This window comes from Mesoplodon bidens, assembly GCF_964165515.1.
Source record: "Mesoplodon bidens genome assembly, chromosome: 6".
Taxonomy (NCBI): Eukaryota; Metazoa; Chordata; class Mammalia; order Artiodactyla; family Ziphiidae; genus Mesoplodon; species Mesoplodon bidens.
Genome location: NC_138162.1, coordinates 13,626,050 through 13,644,293, shown reverse-complemented (window position 1 = coordinate 13,644,293; position 18,244 = coordinate 13,626,050). Strand labels below are relative to the sequence as shown.

General features: G+C 41.9%; 1 protein-coding gene across 5 annotated transcripts in view; it reads left to right on the top strand.

Annotated features, from left to right (window-relative positions):
- CNTRL (centriolin) overlaps positions 1-18,244 on the top strand; it is an 84,886-nt gene that overhangs the window by 42,820 nt on the left and 23,822 nt on the right. For all 5 annotated transcript variants that reach the window (XM_081237397.1, XM_081237398.1, XM_081237399.1 and 2 more), the window contains 11 exons: positions 3,032-3,166; positions 6,741-6,886; positions 7,494-7,701; positions 8,444-8,623; positions 10,238-10,417; positions 11,186-11,302; positions 11,596-11,740; positions 12,206-12,354; positions 14,044-14,224; positions 15,893-16,206; positions 17,680-17,885. In XM_081237397.1, the coding sequence (XP_081093523.1) occupies positions 3,032-3,166; positions 6,741-6,886; positions 7,494-7,701; positions 8,444-8,623; positions 10,238-10,417; positions 11,186-11,302; positions 11,596-11,740; positions 12,206-12,354; positions 14,044-14,224; positions 15,893-16,206; positions 17,680-17,885 (1,961 nt within the window). The remainder of the gene's footprint in view (positions 1-3,031; positions 3,167-6,740; positions 6,887-7,493; positions 7,702-8,443; positions 8,624-10,237; positions 10,418-11,185; positions 11,303-11,595; positions 11,741-12,205; positions 12,355-14,043; positions 14,225-15,892; positions 16,207-17,679; positions 17,886-18,244) is intronic.

The window sequence follows — 18,244 nt, the reverse complement described above, 5'->3', positions numbered from 1 at the left end:
TAATGTATGTGGAGTGATGGGAAGAGCACATTTTTGGAGTCAGACATTCTGAGCTTAAATATGACCCCTGTGTGAACATGGGCAAGTCACTTCATGGCTCTGAGCCTCTGACAAATGCCTCATCTTCTGTAAAGCGGGTTATGGTGAGGGTAAGTGAGACAATGGGCCTGAAAGCACCTAGCAGTTGCTAATCAATAAATTCTAGTTGTTCTTTCTCAAAACAGCTTTAAGAGACCTCTTTTAAGTTGATATTAAATTTTACTTTGCTACTTCCTATTCTGGTTGGATGAAATACCCACTAGTTTAATTATACTTGCAAATTAGTGAAATAGTTATTCATCCAATAAATACTTATCGATTGGCCATTAAGGGCCAGGTGCCATGGATGCTGTAGGGAATAGCACACACATGGTTATGTCATTGTGAAGCTGACAGTCTGGTAGGTAAAACAGGTGTCGGACAAAGAAAACGATAGGGTTCTGTGCTAGGGCAGTGGTGGTCAGGGAAGACTGCCCTATGGAAATGGTGTTTCAGCCAAGACTTCAAGGGGAACTAGGATTTGGCTGTGCAGAGGGAGCAGAGGTGAGAAGGTAGAGGTAAGGGATGTGTTCTAGGCAGAGAGGCAAGGAGAGAGAGCTTAATGCATTTCAAGTGCTGAAAGTATGCCTCCAGTATGCCAGGAGCGAGAAGAGGAGTAGGGAATGAGAGTGAGAGATAAGGGCAGAGAGGAAGACAGAGGCCAGTTATAATATATTCTTGATCACATTAAAATACAGTTTTGTTTAGCTATTAGCCAAATGGGTTGCATCTTCCTCCAGGAAGCCCACCCTCACCTTCTGTTATGCCTACTGAAAATCTGGATTCAGGACTCTACTTTGATTTTCTTTTAACCTGTGCTCAGTCAAAGCATTTTAGCTTGTGTATGAAATCATGTTTAGATTGTCTGTCTCTCCTGCTAGACTCAGAGCACAGTGAATGCCCAGATTGTAGATGCCTGTTTCAGTGCCTGGCACATGAGGAGGGTCAATAGGTTCTAACTGGATGATAGTTAAATAAAATAAGATAGTTTGAAACAGGCACATGAAAAGATGCTCAACATCGCTAATTATTAGAGAAATGCAAATCAAAACTACAATGAGGTACCACTTCACACTGGTCAGAATGGCCATCATCTACAAATAATAAATGCTGGAGAGGGTGTGGAGGAAAGGAAACCCTCCTACACTGTTAGGGGAATGTAAATTCGTGCAGCCACTATGGAGAAGTGGAGGTTCCTTAAAAAACTAAAAATAGAGTTACTGTATCATCCAGCAGTCCCACTCCTGGGCATATATCTGGAAAAGATGAAAACTAATTTGAAAAGATACATGGACCTCAATGTTCATAGCAGCACTATTTACAATAGCCAAGACATGGGAGCAACCTAAATGTCCATCGACATATGTATGGATAAAGAAGATGTGGTATTTATATACAATGGAATATTACTCAGCTGTAAAAAAAAAAAGAAATAATGCCATTTGCAGCAACCTAGATGGGCCCAGAGATTATCATACTAAGTGAGGTAAGTCAGACAGAGAAAGACAAATATCATATGATATCACTTATATGTGGAATCTAAAAAAATGATACAAATGAACTTATTTACAAAACAGAAATAGACTCACAGACATAGAAAACAAATTTGTGGTTACCAAAGGGGAAAGGGGGGAGGAGAGATAAATTGGGAATTTGGGATTAACATATACACACTACTGTATATAAAATAGGGAAACAACAAGGACCTACTATATAGCACAGGGAACTGTATGCAATATCTTGTATTGATAATAACCTATAATGGAAAAGAATCTGAAAAAGAATAGATATATATTTATGTAACTGAATCACTTTGCTGTATACTGAAACATTGTAAATCAACTATAATTTAAAATTAATTAATTATTTTAAAAAATAAGATAGTTTGAATCCCAGGAATTCATGTAAAATGGCATTCATATGATTAGAAAAGGATATAAAAATAGGCTTATTGTAGTAATTATATTACTTTGTGGTCCTTTACATTAGATACCAAATGATATCAAATGACCATTTGCCAGTTGTCAGTGTTATATTTCTTAAGAGTACCAAGTTTTATAAAACTGTAGTTGACCTGATCAGAGTGTGGAAAACAAGAGGTTGGGACGGAAACAATTAAAATAACAGTAAATACATATTTTAAAATAATAGTAAATACAATTTCTGGTTAGCATCTCCTTTGAAATAAATTTTCTTCTTTCAAAAGTTTTTAAGCCAGCCCTTACTGGCTTAAAATCCATTGTCTTTTGTACTTCCATTGTCCTTTTTTTTTTTTTCTTATAAGTCTTGACAAAAATATTACAGCAGCCTGGCCTTTTCACAAATTCATATAGTATTGAAAGGGACATTCCTTTCCTTGCATCAGGACTACCAGGATTGGTCTTCAAACCACACATCGAGATTGTGGAGCATAACAGATCTTCTCTCTCTGATTTACAGATCTATGATTGGGACCCTTTAGTTATAGGAAATCACTTGTGATGCCTGTTAAATGCAGATTCCTGGGCCTTGCCTAGAAATTCTGGCCCATCAAGTCTGAGAGGGAGTCCAGGCATCTGTATTTTTAACAGGTGCAGCAAGTGATTTTGATGCAGGTATTTGAGGACCACAGTGTGAGAAATATTGGTCTAAGGGGAAAGAGAGCAGTAACTGTTGAATCACTCACAGAGCTTTTAAAGGTAGGTATTTAGGCTCACTCCTGGAGATTCTGAATTGGCGTACCTGGGCTGAGCTGATTCTGATGCTTGCTCTTCCTTATGTATTAATAGTTTAAGGAGGCGTGTGAAAAGCTTACCTTGGGCTTTTAAACTTGGGGGTACAAATGTAAAACTGAGTCGTTATAAAACCAAAGCTCCCAAGGGATTGCATGTGTATGTAAATTGATTTATGCCTTATTAGATCATAAATTATTGCTATTTTACTTTTTTTGTATCATCGCTTCCTATGGCAATAGTTAGAACAATCAGCTGTTCAAACAGAACTTGAGAAAGAAAAGCAAGCCCTCAAGAATGCACTCGGAAAAGCCCAGCTCTCAGAAGAAAAGGAACAAGAAAATAGTGAGCTCCGCACCCAACTTAAACAGCTGCAGGTAGAGACTTATTGGCTCCCAATACATTCTTATATGGGACACCCAAAGATGTTGCCATCTTTATGTCAGATACTTCACAACCTGCTCATATATGTAGTAAGCTACTTGAGTTATTAGAAAAAAGAAATTCTGGATGGGATAGTACCATAGCCTCTGTTGCGATCATTTTAAGATTATTAATATGCATATCCTTTGTGTTGTTATTATGGTGCTAAGAGATAGAGGCAGTGTCGATAGGAAACAGAGAACACTAGGTAAACTCGGGGGACAGCAGTACCTTGCATTTCTGCTAGAAGCGGCTTTGTTACCAGACTGAGCTAAAATTATAAGATTGATGCATTCTTCTTCCACTGAAATATCTTTGTAATTATCCAGGAATTTAACTAGAACTTCTTAATTGTAAAGTTTTCAGTCTCCTTCTCAGAAGGAATGTCATTAAAAATGCAGTCATTTTACATTTACGAGAGTTTTCTTTGGCAGACTATTTTTATAGCTATTGTCACAATAATCTGCCCAACAAACTGCCCAAGAAGCAAGTGGACAGGATTTTCCAGGTAATTAAACGCTCTCAAAGAGGACACATGTCTGAACAAACAAGTACCTGGATCAACACATAGGTTTCCAGATCTGTGAGGTCAGGGGTCACTTAGCTGACCGAGGTGGCAGCTGTTATACTTCACCAGAAATCAAGGGGCAGAGTTATTGTGGTTTGGGGGAAGGCTCCAAAAATTCATCTAAGGGGGTTTGTGACAAATAAGACTAAACTCACCCAAATTCTCTCTCTCTTCTTCCAATGCCTTGAATATTTTTTTTCTCAAAGTTTAAGAAAATCTAGTTAGGGTTTCCCTGGTGGTGCAGTGGTTGAGAGTCCGCCTGCTGGTGCAGGGAACACGGGTTCGTGCCCTGGTCCAGGAGGATCCCGCATGCCGCGGAGCGGCTGGGCCCGTGAGCCATGGCTGCTGAGCCTGCACGTCCGGAGCCTGTGCTCCGCAACGGGGGAGGCCACAGCAGTGAGAGGCCCGTGTACCACAAAAAAAAAAAAAAGAAAATCTAGTTACCTAGAATTTAATTTTTACTGCTATCATTTTAGCTTCTGAAGTAAATATCATAAAAGATATACATGTTTTCCATTCTTGTGTGTGTTGTGTGTATGTATTGGGTGTTCACTGGATTATTATTTTTTATTTTTACCTTGGAAATTTTCAAATAATCACAAAATCAGAGAGAAGATAGCCTTATGCCCTTTCATTTACTCAGCTTAAACAATTGTCAACATTCTGCTGTTCTTATTTCAGTTAATCCACATTTTTTTTTTGCTGGAATATTTTAAAGAAAATCTCATACAACTTTATTTCAACCATAAATACTTCAGTACACATCTATTAAAGAAAAGGACTTCAGGGGTCTCTCTCCAAGGTAGAAATTGAGGTCAGCTTTCCAGAATGCTGGTCCATGCTGTAAGACTCCCTTAGTTGGACCTAGGTCCTTTGGTTACTTGGCCTACTGACCTCCTGATGCAGAGTACAAGTTAAACTCACTCTACATTTATCTTTGTCAGAAATCATTTAGTTGCAGTGAACCAAAACCTACTAATACTAGCTCAAGGAAGGAGACAGGCAGCTTGCTGGTGACCAGAGCTGCTCTGTTAACCTTCCAGGGCCTGTGCGGCTCTCATTTCTCCTTCTCTGTCTCCCCGGGTATTGCATTTTGGCCCAGCATCAACCCCAGCCCCAGGCTCGCATAACTTTACAGGTCTAGCTCTCATACAGACTTGCTGGACTGGATCTTGGTTCACATTTTGGAGAGGGAGAGAACTTGTTTTCTGGCTAGTCAGTGGATTGGCTGTCCTTGGGTCAGATCACCTGTGGCCAGGATTAGAAAGTAGTGCAAATGTGGGTGGACAGGCACGTTCATTGCAATGCTCATTCTCCAATTTAGTTAACAGTGTTAAAAAAAAAAACCCAAAAAACAAAAAACCCAATGTTATACCAAGTTTGAAGAAAATCACTTAAGTAGAATATAGGTATTCAGGGGAATATAGTCAATAGCTTAGGATATAGAACTATTTTTCTGTACAATTTAGAGAAATTTTAGCAGTTTCTTTTTACTTGAAAGAGGTACTGTCTGGATTTAATTCTGGGGTCTAGTTATGTTCATTAGTTTCTTAGTGAAAATATCCTAGCATATAACAAATACTCCCACAGAGAATTGTAAGCTATTAGAGAACTTCAGTATTAGATGTTGCATTTTTCAGTTGATTGGCAAATAAAGCTGAGTATTATGGGAAGGTGTTTTTTGTTTTTGTTTTTTCTAAGTTTGAATTATATATATTCTCAAGCATATACATAAATAGAATACTAAAATGAATCCTTATGTATATATCACTCATCTTCAACAGTTTCAACACATGGACTATCTTACTTCATCTGTAACACATGGCCAGTCTTATTTCATCTATAATACCCTCCACACCTCATGCCTCACACTTGTTCACACACTGAATTATTTTGAAGTAAATCCAAAACATCTGATTTTATCTGTAAATACTGTACTATTGTATGTATCTCTAAAAAATAAGGCTTTAAAAAAGAAGCACAGGGTAGTTCCCTGGTGGCCTAGTGGTTATTAGGATTCCGAGCTTTCACTGCTATGGCCCGGCTTCAATCTCTGGTCAGGGAACTGTGAGCCCACAAGCCATGCAGCACGGCCAAAAAAAAAAGAGGCATAAACACGGATACTATCGTTACACCTTAAAATTACAATAACTCCCAGGCTTCCCTGGTGGCTCAGTGGCTGAGAGTCCGCCTGCCGATGGAGGGGACACGGGTTCCTGCCCCGGTCCGGGAAGATCCCACATGCCGTGGAGCGGCTGGGTCCGTGAGCCATGGCCACTGAGCCTGTGCATCCGGAGCCTGTGCTCCACAACGGGAGAGGCCACAGCAGTGAGAGGCCCGCGTACCGCAAAAAAAAAAAAAAAAAAAAATTACAATAGCTCCCTAATATTGTCAAATACCTTAAGTATACAAAATGTTCAAATTATAAATTTTTTAGAAGTGTTATGTTGGAATCAGAATCCAAATAATGTGCACACGTGGCATTTGGATGACTTGACTCTTGTCTCCTGTAATCTATAGTTTTGCTCTTTTTTTTCTCTTTGTTACATACTAAAGAAAACCAGGTCTTTGTCCTGTAGAGTTTCCCATAGTCTAGATTTTGGTGGTTGCATCCCCATGGCATTGATTAACATGTTCTTATGTCACATATGGAGGCTTATTTAGGTTCAAGTTATTTACTCTTTGGCAAGAAGACAGTCTTAGGTAGTGTTCATACGTACTTCTTTTTTGCATCACATCAGGACACATCATAATGCCTGTTTGTGTCTTTTGTGACTTCGGATTAATCAATAGATTCAGGTATTGTTGGCCATAGTGCAAAGGGTTTTTAAAAAAACTGGTAAACGGAGTTGACTGGAACTGTTATATGGTAAATAATATGGGCTGTGTGTGTGTATTTGGGTGTGTTTTTTATTTTGTTTTGGTAATTTTTACCCCTCTCCATTTTACCCCCTCCACAGGATGACAATAACCTGTTAAAACAGCAACTTAAAGATTTCCAGAATCACCTTAACCATGTAGTTGATGGTTTGATTCGTCCAGAAGAAGTGGCAACTCGTGTAGATGAGCTAAGGAGAAAACTGAAATCAGGAGCTGGGGAGATGAGGTAATGGAAAATCAAGACCTCCAGGTAGAGAGTGGGCTGAGTTGTGAATGTGGGGTTCAATGATGAAATCACCTTTCCAACTACTGTTAATGGATGAGTTCTTTTGTAAGGTTTCCCTTTTCCCTTATCATATTACCATGATTGAGACACAGGTTGCTTAATTCAAGTTGCCTGTCACTGATTTTTTTAATCTTTTATACTTTTTGGTATTATTTAATTTAAAAAACACAAAGGCTTTACGAGTAACTTGTTCTTGAAAGTTTTCTGCAGATGGTCAGGAAATAGAGTCACATTATGCATTTTAAATAGAAAACAAATATCAAAAGAAAACTGAGGCTAATTTGAATATATGAAATGGACATTTATTCTTTGAACACACATTGTTAGCCTGACAGGAGCCTGTGCTTTCAGAGTGGCAACAGTCATTTAATAAAACAATGATTTGCACTCAGGAGGTGCACAGTAATTTGCTACGGATTGACACCAGTCCCATTCCTCACAACTCTTTTTACTTCTGCACTAATGTTACCGGCATGTTTGCACCCAGCATCCAGCATCAAAAATAAAATGTCACACTTATACCATTTTTTTTTCCCTCCCTTACCAGAATCCATAGTCCTTCCGATGTCTTAGGGAAAAGTCTCGCTGATTTGCAGAAACAGTTCAGTGAAATCCTTACACGTTCCCAGTGGGAAAAAGAGGAAGCTCAAGTGAGAGAGAGAAAACTCCAAGAAGAAGTGGCTCTGCATCAGGAGAAGCTGGCCAGCGGACAAGAAGAGTTCAGGCAGGCCTGTGAGAGAGCCCTTGAAGCAAGAGTAAGAGAAGGGCAAGAGGCAGCTAGAGGGAAGTGTTTAGAAAACATTCATATTTTTCAGCAAATTACAGTGCTTCCTTTCTCATGTAAATACAATGTAGGGAATTCCTGGGTGGTCCAGTGGTTAAGATTTCTTGCTTTCACTGCCCAGGGCCAGGGTTCAATCCCTGATGGGGAACTAAGATCCCACAAGCCGTGTGGCACAGCCAAAAAAAAAAAGAAAAAAGAAAGAAAAGAGTGTCTGTTATGTAGATTATACCTAAATAAAGGTATACCTTTATAAGGTATACCTTTATTAAGGTATAATTAATAAAGGTATAATTTTTTAAAATACAGTGTAATTGTTGTTAGTTTCACTCCTAATAAGTCAAACTAGGTGTGACTAAAATTCAACTCTAAATGTGGTTACTGATGTCAAAGTCACGCTTCTTTGTGACACTGTGTTTTCCTTGTTTTGGAAGCAAGTGAGAGATGTTTCTTAACGTGCAAGTGGATAATAACAACATCGCTAGAGTGTAGTATAGTGCCAGAATCTGAGTTTTTGATGTAATTATTTTAATGATCAGGCAAACATTAAAATGGATCCTAGAGGACAGTTGTGATAAAGCCATCCCCAGTAACTCATTAGCACAGCATTTCATTTTACTCTTTAGTAAAATGAAATATAATTCTCTAGAAGGTTTTTATTTTGCTCAAAACATATTTTGCTTAAAAATCATCTTTGAAACTTGATTTCTTCACAGATTAATTTTGACAAGAGGCAACACAAAGCAAGAATTCAGCAGTTAGAGAATGAAATTCACTATTTACAAGAAAATCTAAAAAGTATGGAGGAAATCCAAGGCCTTACAGATCTCCAACTTCAGGAAGCTGATGAAGAGAAGGAGAGAATTCTGTCCCAACTCCAAGAGTTAGAGAAGAAGGTGGGCAAGACTAGGAAAGAGACGTATGAGTCCCCACTGCCAGGGTCCTGCACCCAGCAATGGGGCAGCTGAGAGGGGTGTGATCCACGGTCACCTCTGGCTGCATTGCTGGTCCAGAGGTGGACCTGACCTAGAGAGACCTAGATGCATGTCATCGAATCAAGAGCCCGAGACAAGGGTGCCATGCTAGATGGAAGCAAGAGAATTGGGATGTAAGGAGTGACTTGAGAGTCAGTTAGGTGGGGCTTAAATGCTATTGGGCTGAGTCATGGTGACAGGTTTTCAACCTTCTTGATAATCCCAGTGCATTACCCCCACCTTTTCTGTGTGTTAGGCTTTCCTGTCTTTACTTTCTTCCTTGTCCAACTTAAATTCCATGGTCTCCCACTATCGCTCTTTTTTGCAAATATCCTCAGATCCCTTGCTCTTTTCTCCTATCTTCTATGACAAAACTGCAGCTATCTGCTTTCTTTAGCCCTGCACCCATGGCTAAGTATTCCTGAAGAAAAAAGTCACCCATCCAGGCATAGCAGTAACACTATAAATGTTTGCCAGCCTCAAATGGGCAGCATTACCCTTTTCTCTGGTAAGCTCATTCCCTTGCTGCACTGTTTCGTACCTTCTCACGTCTCACACCTACCCTCTCCCTTCTCCCAGCCCCAGTGAATGACTTGCTTCGTGCTTCACTGAGAACCCATCAGTTCCCAAGTATTATTGAGTCTGCCTCCAAAATCTCTCTGGAATATTTGCACTTTGTCCTTCTCCAGTGCCACCACCCTCATCCAGCCATCATCTCACTTCTGGACAACTGCTGTGGCCACCTGACAGTCCCCCACTTCCACTCATGACCTGCTCCACAGAGCAGCCAACACGCTCTTCCAAAAACGTGAATAGGCTCTTGTCAGTCCCTCCCCATCTCCCCTTGTCTCCAGCAGCTTCTGTTGTCTTTAGGATAAAGGCAAAAATTCTTCAGCCTCTGAGCCCTTGCATGATTCGCCTCTGTTGAGCTCTCTCCTTTTCTTACTGTGCTGCTGCTTTCAGTTCCTGAGACTTCCCAAGTTTTGTCTTCCCTCCTGGCCATTCCTACTTCTGGACCATGCCCCTCCCCCGTTCTTCTTCCTGAAAGCCCTCCCCCCAGCAATCTAGGTCTCCCCTGCTGGCCTCTCACATAGTACCTTGTTCTGTCCCTGGATAGCAGTGATCACAGTGTTAGTTACACATTTGTCTGAGTGTTTGTTTAATACATGTCTCTCATAAGCTTCTTGAGGGCAGCAGCCAAGTCTGTTTTGTTTACCACCCTATGCCCAGTGCCTGACTCCACGATCACAAGGGGCGGGCCCATTGCTTGGTGATGGCGCCAAGAAATGTTTCTACAACAAATGAATGGATTTATGATCACGAAGATTCTTGACTAAGTATACTGATTTCATTCTAAGTTATCATACAGCTTTGAGATGTTGTTATTTATTTATTCACTCAGGAGCACCTGCTGAGTACCAGGTATGGTTCTAGGCATGGGGTGTGTGAACAGAGTCCCTGCCCTCATGGGGCTTATGTCTTAATTCACTGCTACCAAATGATTCATCTCCTTAATTAGTGTTTCTTTTATTTTAGAAGAAACTTGAAGATGCCAAATCTCAGGCACAGTTTCTTGGTTTAGATAAAGAACTGAAGAAACTAAAGAAAGCTGTGGCCGCCTCTGATAAGCTGGCCACAGCTGAGCTCACCACTGCCAAAGACCAGCTCAAGTCCCTTCATGGAACCGTTATGAAAATTAACCAGGAGCGTGCAGAGGTGAGTCCCCACGCACAGAACAAGTTTCCACCAGGGCTGCCCCTGTCGAAAAACATAGCAACTTGTATTATTGATCTCTTGTTATAGACTTTGGCTCTTTTATAAACCACCATAAAGTTGTCTGTTCCTCTTCAGACCTGAAGATTGTATTTCCCCCGTCACAACCCTACCATGGGTCCTGTACTCTATTGAGTCCCAAAGGAGCCATCAAATGAAACATACTATCCTAATCTCAAAGCGTAGGGGTCTCTGCTTAGGGAGGCACCTGTCAATACACATCTGAACAGAGGTCTTCAAGGCTCGCTGTATAACCCTTCTGAACCTCAACTTTTTGTTTTTGTCATCGTGTGCAGTCTGATGATAATATGTCGCTTCACAGGGTTATTTTGACTCCTGACTGAGATAAGTCTCTTATAGTCTTTATAATATGCAAATGCTATGAGATTAAGACAGTAAGTCATAGGAGGGAAAATCTAACCATGGGGGTCCTCAGAGACACCAGTCACGGAAGACTGTAGAACAGAGAAGAAACAGTTAGTCCTTGCTCTTCCTGATGCGGAACCCTGCCCACTTGGCCCCCAAAGAGTGCCAGAGTGAGCTGCCAAATCATAGGAACAGCACAGATAAGGTGGGACTTGGCACTACGGGTGCATGGGGTAGCCAGGCGGGCGATCTGATGAAAGCAGAGGACTCATTCCAAGGAAGAAAGAAAGAAAGAGGGCAGCCTGCAATAGCAGTGGTGCCTTTCTCACACCTCCATCCCCTTAGGAGCTGCAGGAAGCAGAGAGGTTCAGCAGAAAGGCAGCGCAAGCCGCCAGGGATCTCACCCGAGCAGAAGCAGAGATCGAACTCCTGCAGAATCTCCTCAGGGATAAAGAGGAGCAGGTCAGTGCTGGTACCCCCATGAGACCGCCTCCTTATTGGGTACTTATCAGTTCCTAAAAGACTGAATTACTGTAGGCAACATCTCAAAGAATTTTGAGGTACAGCCAATAGTCAATCAGTCCTTGATTCTCTGCTGTGTGCCAGGCATTGCATGGTTTAAATGTAAGGAGTAATGCAGTTCCTCATTAGTAAAGTATAAGTAAAAAATTATAGAATTATAATCTTACTGCAAGGAGACATGCATCTGGGAAAGAATATTCATTGACAACTTTGTATATGTGATTTTTTAATAGTTTCGAACTGAGATGGAGAAAGTAGAGGTAGGCACCAGAGGAGCAAACTCACAGGTGCTAGAAATCGAAAAACTGAATGAGACCATGGAGAGACAAAGGAAAGAGATCGTAAGACTGCGGAATTTACTAGACCTCACCGGGGCTGGTAAGGTATTGGGCTTTGATTTTGGTACTGGTTTTGTAGTTCTAAAATTAAATCATCGTGTTTGTTTTTTACCTTTAGCAAATTTATTTAACTGTTACAGATCAATTCCATGCTCGATTTATAGAGCTGTGATAATTAGCTTGATAAATAAAGCACTTTTTTAAATTTAAGTAAGTACAGTATCAAGGGACTTGATTACAAAGAGAGGTTTATTTTTGTATTTTCAAAAGAAATAATGTTTACAAATCTGTTCTTTCTCTGGCTCACTTTATAAGTGAACAGCAGTAGGATATGTCTATCCTCTTTAAGTGCCAACAAAAATTTATTACCAAAAGACAGGCTGAACGGCAGCTTTGAGGAACTGATAAAAGTCATTGGCTCTCGTGGAATCACTTTTGTATTTTGAGAGAGAGAGGAAGTAGATGATTTCATACCCAACTTCACAGAATGGCTTTCCTTTTACAGATAACAAAGGAAGCTTTGAAAATGTTTTGGAAGAAATTGCTGAACTCCGACGTGAAGTTTCTTATCAGAATGATTACATCAGCAGCATGGCAGATCCTTTCAAAAGACGAGGCTATTGGTACTTTATGCCACCACCATCATCATCAAAAGTAGGAAGTCTGTGGTGCTGGGAATATATACTAAATTTTCTTTAAGCAAGTGTGACGGTGTTGCCTTCCCTAAATCTGTGATCAGGTCTCAAGAACAACATATCTAGGCTAAGCCATGCATTGAGGTTCTTAAGTACTTTGTGCTGTGTGAGATGGAAATAGGGCATTCCCAAGCAATGTGGCAGTTGCCCACTCATGCTTAGGTGGTATGTGTGGGGTCCCTGAACAAGGATCCTATAAGGGTAGATTAAGTGACTTGAGCCCAGAGAGCCTTTTGAAAATGGCAGTAGGATTATAGAGTCTCAGACAGAAAAATAGGCACCTGGATTGCATTTCCTTTTAACACATTCATTCAGTACTTACTGAGGTCTAGGTCAAGTACAAGGCTTTGGTGGGGAACCATGATGTATCATATAGCCCCTGCTCTCAAAGAGCTCATGGGCTGGTGGGGAAGACAAGCACACCAATGTAATTATGGAACAGTGATATGCATGTGACACCAGACTGGACTTCCGTGCCCCAATTGCAGAGAAATGTTAAAGATTTACCTCATGGGGATGTTTAGGGAAGAAGCCTTCCCAGACAGGGGCTTGAAGTCAGCACTTAGCACCCCCTCAAAGGATGGGCTTTCAGGAGGGAGGGAACAGCTTGTGAGGAAGAGGAGAGTTGGCTTAGCCCCTCGTGGGGCTGGAGGGCTGGATGGGAACAGTGAAAGGTGAAACAGAAAACGTAGATTGGGGTCATGCTTTTTTTTTTTTTTAAAAAAAAGGGCCTCAAAATCCCTTGCACTTAATTATTGTAGGCCTTGAGAAACTGCAGTTGATTGTGCTATGATCAGAGCTGTAGTTTAGGAAGAATAATCAGGCAGAGTGTGGAGGCTAGACTTGTAGTGGGTGAACTCTGCGTGGGGCTGTTTGAATTTGTTCGGGTGAAGGATGGAAGAAGCCAGAGCCAGAGCAGTGGAGCTAGAGCAGAGATGGATTGAGGGGTGTTCAGGGAGCAGAATGTCAGGGCTTGCAGCCTGAATGTGGGAAGGAAGGAGAGGACTGTAAGGGGTTCTTATCCAAAGCAGAGGGGCTGGGCAACATCCTGCTAGAATCAGCTGACAACAGCAGTCAGGAGAAGCACCTCCCACACGCTAGGATCCCCGGGCCGTTCAGACTTAATCAGAACCCCGAAAAGCAGAATCTGAAATCCTCCTCCCAGAAATCTAAGGGAAGCAGACATCCGTGTCACAGCCAGGGCTGCAGGTGGAAGCAGTATAGGTTAGAGCAAAACATTGTAAGCCTGAGCTGGATGAGGGTTTGGAGGGTCGACTTACAACTGAAAGGAGAGGGAGAGTAACAGAGTAGAGCTCTAAAGCCACTCCAAGCTTCTGGCACAACAGGAGACTAATATCCCAGCTTGCCTTGAAAGCTCCTGTTTCCTTGATCTTAGTTGCTGGGCCATCAGGGACTAGGCAAAAGAAGAGAAACCACCAGGAAAGATGAGTACGGGAGACGGGAGGCTGACACCCATGCAGGTTATATGACCACATAATCACGTCTCGTTTCTGCCTGTGAAAAATGAGAATTACGATATATGAAAAAAAAACAGTTCTTTCTCAACTTCGCTGTAGACTTCGACATTTCTCCACATCGGCCTTTTCATTTGTTAAGAGATGGTATGCTCTGCTCTCATTTATTTTAGGTTTCCAGCCACAGTTCCCAGGCCACCAAGGACTCTGGTGTCGGCCTAAAGTATGCAGCCTCAACTCCTGTTAGAAAACCATGGCAGGATGGGAAGGAACGCAGTGCACCTCCACCTGCTTCAGGATACTGGGTTTATTCTCCCATCAGGAGTGGGTTACATAAATCATGTTCAAATAGAGGTAAGTTACATCAGGGAAGTTGCATTTCTCTTGCCTGTTTAATGACCTTTTATTGGTTCCCTGAAATCCGTAAGACACAGTCCAGACTCCTTAGCTTGCTCTGCAAGGCCCTCTGTGACCTGGTCTTGGCCAACGGCCTCTTGTCTCACCTTCCATCACTCTCCCACATGTCAGCCATACCCACTGCATGCCACGTTTCTCGTACCTCCATGTTCTGAACCCTCTGTTCAGAATGTCCTGCTTCCTCCTTTCTCTCCCAAACCTATTCCTACTCATCCTTCAGCAAGACCCAGGTCCTCAAACAACACTCCTTTTCTGGACCCTTCCTCCTCCCTGCCTTTCCCGGCAGACTGAGCGGCATCTTCACCTCCACTCCTGGAATGTGGCAGTTTACTTCCTCGTGTTATGGCACGAATTAGCTTGACTGAAATGAAGTGTTACAGGTCTGTCTTCCAGAGCTCCAGGGGGAAGAGTCAGACCTGGGGTAAATCCTGGCACTTTCACTAAGTAACTGTGTTATCCTAGGGGAATTATTTAGCCGCTCTGAGACTGTTAATCTGTAAAATGGGAATGTTACCTTCTGAGAATTTGTTCATTCAGGAACTATTTATTGAGTGCCTGCTGTGTGCTAGGCTTTCTTCATCAGTGGGAAAAAGAAACCTAGTTCCTGCTTATAGGGGAGATAAGTAAGAGAACCAACACCTGAGAGAGGCTGTGTGTCCTGATAGTGGTAAAGCTGGGAGCTGTGGTATCTCACAGCACTCCTCTGTTGGTCTTTTACGTAGCACAAAGCAGGCACCCAAATGTTGCTGAATGAATGAATGAATGAATGAATGAAGATGAAAAAAAACAACAGATAGGTATAAGCAAAACTCAGGGGACTTCCCTGGTGGCACAGTGGTTAGGAATCCACCTTCCAGTGCAGGGGACACGGTTCGATCCCTGGTTGGGAAGACCCACATGCCACGGAGCAGTTAAGCCCATGTGCCACAATTACTGAAGCCTGCGGGCCCTAGGGCCCAAGTGCCACAACTACTGAGCCCACATGCTGCAACTACTGAAGCCCATGCACCTAGAGCCCATGCTCCGCAGCAAGAGAAGCCACCGCAATGAGAAGCCTGCACACCGCAACGCAGAGTAGCCCCCGCTCACCGCAACTAGAGAAAGCCCGCTCACAGCAACGAAGACCCAATGCAACCAAAAATAAATTTTAGATTAAAAAAAATAAATAAAGTTCATTCGTTTAAAAAAAAAAGAAAAACTCAACTTCACCTCGTGAAAATAATTTGCATCCCTGTTTGATCCACTTTTCAAAACTGCTTTTGACCTTTTTTTTTTTTTTTTTTTTTGCGGTACGTGGGCCTCTCACTGTTGTGGTCTCTCCCGTTGCGGAGCACAGGCTCCGGACGCGCAGGCTCAACGGCCATGGCTCACGGGCCCAGCCGCTCCGCGGCATGTGGGATCTTCCCGGACCGGGGCACGAACCCGTGTCCCCTGCATCGGCAGGCGGACTCTCAACCACTGCGCCACCAGGGAAGCCCTGACCTTTTTTATAGAATTTTATTTTCACATCTCTGGTATCTTGGCCTAAACGCTGCTATTCTCTACTGAACATGTTTACATAGTGAGCCATGGGAGTAAAACGCTCTTCTGTTTTTTTGTTTCAAGATGCAGACAGTGGAGGAGATAGCCAGGAAGAGAGCGAGCTGGATGACCAAGAGGACCTCCCATTTGTGCCTCCTCCTGGATACATGATGTATACCGTGTTTCCCGATGGTTCTCCTGTACCCCAGGGCATGGCCCTGTATGCACCACCTCCTCCCTTGCCCAACAACAGCCAACCTCTCACCCCTGGCACTGTTGTTTATGGCCCGCCTCCCGCTGGGGCCCCCATCGTATATGGGCCTCCACCCCCCAACTTCTCCATCCCCCTCATCCCAATGGGCGTGCTGCACTGCAATGTCCCGGAGCACCATAACTTAGTAAGTGGAAAGACACAAGACCCCTATCCACACTGCTTCCATGGGAGACTGAGTAAGGTTATATACTTGATGAGTCGACCTACTTATGCATGGATTATATCCCGAAAGTGTGTTAAAGGCTGATGTTTAGAACTGAGCAAGCATCCTCTTATTAAAACACTGTTCTGGACAGGTGTTAGGGTACCAGGCCATTCTACGAACCTGGTTTAACCATTTTATAACAAAAATGCTTTCAGTCCAGAAAATAGCCATTTTTAGAAAGCTTTTTATATATTTTTCTATTGACAAGTACTATATTAATGTGTATGAATAGGTATATTCACATACTAGTGCCTGTACCTGTACATACACATATTATGTGTGCTTGTGTATGAACACATGTAAGAGCAGCATACAGTAAGGTTTTGGTGGGGTTATCTCTGGGTGGTGAAATTAATGATTATTCTTTCTTTCTTTTCATAGTTCTTAACTTATTGTGCGCATAATTTTGTGTCCTGTTTTTCCCACTTAATGTTACAAGCATTTTCCCCATGGTTTTACAAGTGTTTTTAAGCAGTATTTTTATGACTGCATAACATTTCTTTATTTGTAGGCTGTGTAGTTCATTTAACTGTGTATAAATTTTTACTGTATTTCATATTTTCCTCTAGGCTAAATTCTAAGAAATGATTACTTCCTAATCACTAGCTTCCTTTATAACTTTTTTGTTTTAAAGAAGTAAAATGCATTACAAGGGCCTCCTTCAAACTTAAGGCACCTGGAGCTCTTTATTTTTTCCTTTTCCTCTCAGCAGATTGAGAGGAAGATAAAGGACTAGGATACCTGGGTGCCAAGCCACCAGCCCCATTTTAGTAGGCCAGACTAGTTTCAGAGGGACTGTGGATATTTACATGGTTAAAAATGGTAGTTACTCGTGTTATCCTGCAGTTTTTCAGTGCACACTGTTTTCATAGCAATTCTGTTGGTTCTTTTACTCTCCACCAGTACCCGGCTGTTCCTGTAGTTTCCCAGGTGTGCCTTTATACCTCCCTACATTTGCACATTATTTCTTCAGCATAGTCATTTCCTATTTCATTTATTCTTCAAAACCAGGCAGAACACCACTTCCTCTAGGCATCCTTCTCAGCCAACTCCTCTCACATGCGCAGAGGAGGGAGAGACCTCTGTCTGTGTCTTCTGCTAGATGCTGAACTCTGGAGCCAGACATTATCCACAGGAGGTGCTTGGTGACTGTTTATCAGCCATAGCTGGACTGATGGAAGAGTCATATAAGATCTATTGGTCCATCAGTTTCATCTATGGCACGTGAAGAAATTGGCTTGACTTAATTTTTCTTTTCATACTGAAGTCTTAGAAGCTACCACTATTAACAGGTCAAAGATACCACTTTAATCACTGTGAATTTCAGTTTTTGGCAGGAAGAAGGGGAAACATCATGTGGTATTTCAGTATTGCATTTCTTTCTTTGCTCAGGAGAATGAAGTTTCTAGATTGGAAGATATAATACAGCATTTAAAATCAAAGAAACAGGAACAGTGGATGAGAGTATCCAAGCAGCAGTGTGAGAAAGAAATAGAAGAACTGCATCATAATATTGATGATCTTTTGCAAGAGAAGAGAGACTTAGAGCACGAAGTAGAAGAATTGCATAGAACCATTCAGAAACATCAACAGCGAAAGTAATTATTAGCCATTTTATCTTTATAATTCAGATGAATATGATATTAGTTCATTAAGGTAACCTAAATCAGTGTTGTCCAATAGAACTTTCTGTGATCTTGGGAATGTTCTAGATCAGTACTATCCAAAACAGTAGCCTTAGCCACATGTGGCTATTGAGTACTTGAAATGTAGCTAATAGAACTGAGGAACAGAGTTAATTTAATAGCCACGTGGTGATTATCATATGGGACAGTACAAGTCTAAGTTCTTTTGGCCAATAATCCATACCAGCTCCTCTTGTAGTCCCTCTTGGAGAATGGCACAACCGCCACCCCTCCCCAGTTACCCTGGCTGAAAACACGCTGGGTGTCCTCAA